Source organism: Sander lucioperca, chromosome 21, assembly GCF_008315115.2.
Source record: "Sander lucioperca isolate FBNREF2018 chromosome 21, SLUC_FBN_1.2, whole genome shotgun sequence".
NCBI classification, from domain to species: Eukaryota; Metazoa; Chordata; class Actinopteri; order Perciformes; family Percidae; genus Sander; species Sander lucioperca.
This window is the reverse complement of record NC_050193.1, coordinates 22,918,514-22,922,942: the sequence shown is the minus strand read 5'-3', so window position 1 is coordinate 22,922,942 and position 4,429 is coordinate 22,918,514. Positions and strand designations below refer to the sequence as shown.

Genomic DNA, 4,429 nt, shown 5'->3' with positions numbered 1-4,429 from the left:
GTGTATTTTGCAAAAACAATAAAGAAAAAAACCTAACATGTTATGTAGTTAATTGCTGTGTGCCAGAAAAATATTGACATTATTCCTCTTATTTCCAAAATGTATTGATTTTTTTCAACGGCTTTTTTGGTGTTAACAATGCAGCAATGTACATGCAAACATGCTGCCCAAAGTGCTTCACATAGCAACATTTAAACAACACAGACAAAAAAAAACTATAAATAAAAATTGAGCATGACTAAAAATTACAACAATAAAAAAATAACATGTTAAAAATAATAATATTAAAAAGTTTGAATAAAATAAACACCAGGGACACAAAACAATGTAAAAACTAAGGTCATGACATCCAAATTAAAAGCCAGAATAAAAAGATAAGTCTATTTTAAGTTGCTTTTAAAAAAAATAGTTCCGCATATGTGACAATTATGTTTTTTTTTTTCGGTTTCTTTTTTCATGTTTTCTTTCCTTCTTTTTAATCTCTGGTTTTGATAACGCAAAAGTAGTAGTATTAGTTGTTGTGATTGCATGCATTCAGTAGTCTTCAAATGTGTCATTCTTTGGTGTCACTGTACTCTATATATAACATCACTGCATCTTGTGCTTAATCCGTGACCAATCCTTACCCATGATGAGCAACAGGTTGGTGTAACTTCACCACGGCATGCCCAAGTAAAGGAATGGAGGCTTCACACCAAGGACCAATAGTGTGATATAAAAAGGGATAGTGCAACTGCTTATGTTGGCTCTTGCAGCGTAATCAAGAAGGTGAGTGCACAATCCTTTGGTGTGTAACAGCTTCTGTGCAGGATTTTGTATTTTGGGAAACATTGAGACTTTACGTATTTATTTTTCTGGAAAATAGAGTTCAGTCGTCCTATTCCTGTATTAGTGCAGTAAGTGGGTGAGTACTGTAGCTACATGTCAAGCATTATCCCCTGCATAAAAGAATTTAAGGGATGTTGATGGTGTTTTCTTGTCTTTGATTCAGGAAGGAGAATATGAGCACAGATGGGGAAATGTCAATCTTCGGGCCTGCTGCCCAGTTCCTCCGCAAGTCTGACAGGGAGAGGACAGAGGCTCAGTCTCGGCCGTTTGACAGCAAGACGGCGTGCTTCGTCAGCGATGAGAAAGAACTTTATGTGAAGGCTGAGATCCAGGACAAGGAGGACGGAAAAGTCACTGTCAAGACTGTGGATGACAGAGTGGGTGGACTAAAGGGTTGTTCTGATGCACTGACCTTTTATTAGACACTATGCACAGATATGTTTTTTTTCTGTTATATGGTGATGTCTGACCATGCAGGAAATAATTCCAGAAGGAATCTATGCATCTTCAGGGTGTCTTTCTGTACAACCTGCAATAAGGAATCCGCAGAATAGTATTAAGTCTAGCTTTCAACAGAGACATTTAGTCTCCCCTGAAGCTCTTTGCATGAGTAATATTTTGTAAGAAAATAAAAGATCACGTTAAATTTCTTAAAGTTCATGAAGAAAGTCAATATCAAGTTTTCGCTGTACACATTTCTCTTACATTTGTCTTCTTTCTGCTTTAAACTTTAAGCATCATATTCGGTTGTACTTTACATGTATGTTTTCTAGACTTTAACCGTCAGGGAGGACCAGGTGTTTCCCATGAACCCCCCCAAGTTTGATAAGATTGAGGACATGGTGATGATGACACACCTCCATGAGCCTGCAGTGTTGTTTAACCTGAAGGAGCGATATGCAGCGTGGATGATCTACGTGAGTCTTTCAGCAAATATGATGCCAATCAGACCGCCACAGTCCAGATTAAAACAGGGAGAGGTGACCTGAGGTTATTGCCAATATTGTTCCACAATGACTTTGTACTTTGGCATTTCTTTAAACCAATCACAATCGTCATGGGCGGCGCTAAGATCCGCATGGTGCCTCTGCAAAATAGGAAATTGTTTTTGTGTACGTTCGAAAGTTGTTTTAGTCATGCGAGAGAAAACTCAGATTGGACAGATAGTCTAGCTAGCTGTCGGGATTTGCCCTGCAGAGATCTGAGGAGCAGATAACCATAGTCCTCATAAATCGACCGGAGTTTAAAATTCCAACACAAAGAAAACGGAAGGACATCGGCAGAATTCCCTGCAGCACCGGAGCAATCCCGGAAGTGGAACGTCATGGATATAGACTAGTAATACACTGACTATGGATAATACCTTATACAGCCCCACTTCAAAAGACCTGACCAATCACTTTTAGGTACTGAGCATCTGAACTCTTAAATAAAAGAATTGTGAAGTCTTTTGACCTAATGATGGTGGGCAGGGGATCACAAAAGTCAGTAGGATTCAACCTCTGGGGAACATGAATGTCTGTTAAGATATTTCAATCTTTCTTCTCAATGCAGACCTACTCTGGTCTGTTCTGTGTGACGGTGAATCCCTACAAAACTCTACCCGTCTACAACCCAGAGGTGGTGCGGGCGTACAGAGGGAAGAAGAGGATGGAGGTTCCCCCTCACATCTTCGCCCTGTCAGATAATGCCTACCAGTTCATGCTCACCGGTATGTCAGCAGCTCAAAGTCAATGCAATTGATTAATTTGAGTTCTTGTTCTCATGGTGTGTCTTCTTTTACTTTCCCAGATCGTGAAAATCAGTCGATACTCATCACGTAAGTTTAGCTGAGATTTTGTTTATCAATTATCAGACTACTGAAATAAAACAGTTACAAATATTAATTCAAATGTTTTTTTTGTTTAGTGGAGAATCCGGTGCAGGCAAGACTGTCAACACTAAACGTGTCATTCAGTATTTCGCGACAATCGCAGTGTCTGCAGACAAGAAAAAGGAGATGAGCAGTAAAATAAAGGTAAGCTCAGGATGACTGCTGACAAAATGTGCAGCAAGTAGAGTCAGTTGTTTGGCAGAGAGGAGAGGGTGTCAGATTTACATGTTCGCTTTTCGACAGGGGACTCTGGAGGATCAGATTATCCAGGCCAACCCTCTGCTGGAAGCTTTTGGGAACGCCAAGACAATGAGGAACGACAACTCCTCTCGCTTTGTGAGTCAAAGCTCAAGGGGCTTCATTTTGATTTGATTTGCCAATAATTTGTCAAACACAGAGAGTAAGATGTTACCGTTTTTTGTTGAACAGGGTAAATTCATTCGAATACACTTTGGCGCGACTGGTAAACTGGCATCTGCAGATATTGAAACATGTAAGTTTATACACATTTTGTACAGAATGTTGACAAACGATGTTGCCCCAATACTAAAGTAAATTTTCTTCCAAAGATTTGCTGGAGAAATCTAGAGTGACATTTCAGCTGTCGGCTGAGAGGAGTTATCATATCTTTTATCAGCTTACTTGCAACAAGAAGCCTGAACTGATCGGTAATGTGATTATTAATAGTCTTACTTCAATATTATTCTCGTTTAAAAAAAAAAAAGAGTTTGTAGCTGGATTTCTTTCCCTACAGATCTGCTTCTCATCACCACCAACCCCTACGACTTTGCTTTCGTCAGTCAGGGCGAAATCAGTGTCAAAACCATAAATGACGGCGAGGAGTTAATGGCTACCGATGTGAGTCGACTCCGTTAAAGCACACAAAACTCGTTCTGTCTTTTCAGTTGCTTTACAATCTAACTTTGTCCATTTTATAATGCAGGAGGCCTTTGATATTCTGGGCTTCACCGCTGAAGAGAAGATGTCCATCTACAAGCTAACTGGCGCTGTGATGCATTATGGGAACATGAGGTTCAAGCAGAAGCAGCGGGAGGAGCAGGCGGAGCCAGATGGCACCGAGGGTGAGGATCATCCATCCAAATTAATTCTGTCATGCAAATAAAGGAAGCGGAAAAATCAATTTTTGTTTTGTTTTGCAGAAGCTGATAAAGCAGCATATCTGATGGGTCTGAACTCAGCTGATCTGCTGAAAAGTCTCTGTTATCCCAGAGTGAAGGTTGGAAATGAGTATGTCACCAAAGGACAAAATGTGCAGCAGGTAAGACTACTAATGATAAAAATCTCCAACATTTCACTGCAGATGATCATTCATAACAAGCTGTCTGGTTATTGGCCAATAACCACGGTTGATTACCATATTATTATTATTATTATTATTAACAGTGGTGGAAGAAGTACTTAGATCTTTAAAGTAAAAGTAGCAATACTACAGTGTTGAAATACTCAAGTACAAGCACAAGTAAAAGTTCTGCATTCATAATTTTATTAAAGTAAAAAGACAAAAATATACATATATACCTAAAGAACAAAAAGTAAAACTACTACTATTGTTGTGCATTAATGTGTTCATCGCTTTAATGTTGCAACTGGTAAAGATGGAGCTTATCTTTACTGCTGGGTCATTTGTGGAGGTTTTAGGAAGAGAAAAGAGAGGGATTAGAATTAGAATATATTCTTTATTCCAGTGTTTTTAAAACATGTTTCATT

General features: G+C 39.0%; 1 protein-coding gene across 1 annotated transcript in view; it reads left to right on the top strand.

Annotated features, from left to right (window-relative positions):
• Positions 1–863: 863 nt before the first annotated feature.
• Positions 864–4,429, top strand: part of LOC116063951 (myosin-1B-like) — a 26,141-nt gene continuing 22,575 nt past the window's right edge. The window contains exons 1-12 of the mRNA XM_035996447.1: positions 864–904; positions 992–1,205; positions 1,602–1,745; positions 2,383–2,539; positions 2,620–2,647; positions 2,737–2,837; positions 2,931–3,037; positions 3,131–3,194; positions 3,271–3,369; positions 3,456–3,559; positions 3,645–3,783; positions 3,862–3,980. Coding sequence (XP_035852340.1) covers positions 1,002–1,205; positions 1,602–1,745; positions 2,383–2,539; positions 2,620–2,647; positions 2,737–2,837; positions 2,931–3,037; positions 3,131–3,194; positions 3,271–3,369; positions 3,456–3,559; positions 3,645–3,783; positions 3,862–3,980 — 1,266 coding nt within the window. The 5' untranslated portion in view covers positions 864–904; positions 992–1,001. The remainder of the gene's footprint in view (positions 905–991; positions 1,206–1,601; positions 1,746–2,382; positions 2,540–2,619; positions 2,648–2,736; positions 2,838–2,930; positions 3,038–3,130; positions 3,195–3,270; positions 3,370–3,455; positions 3,560–3,644; positions 3,784–3,861; positions 3,981–4,429) is intronic.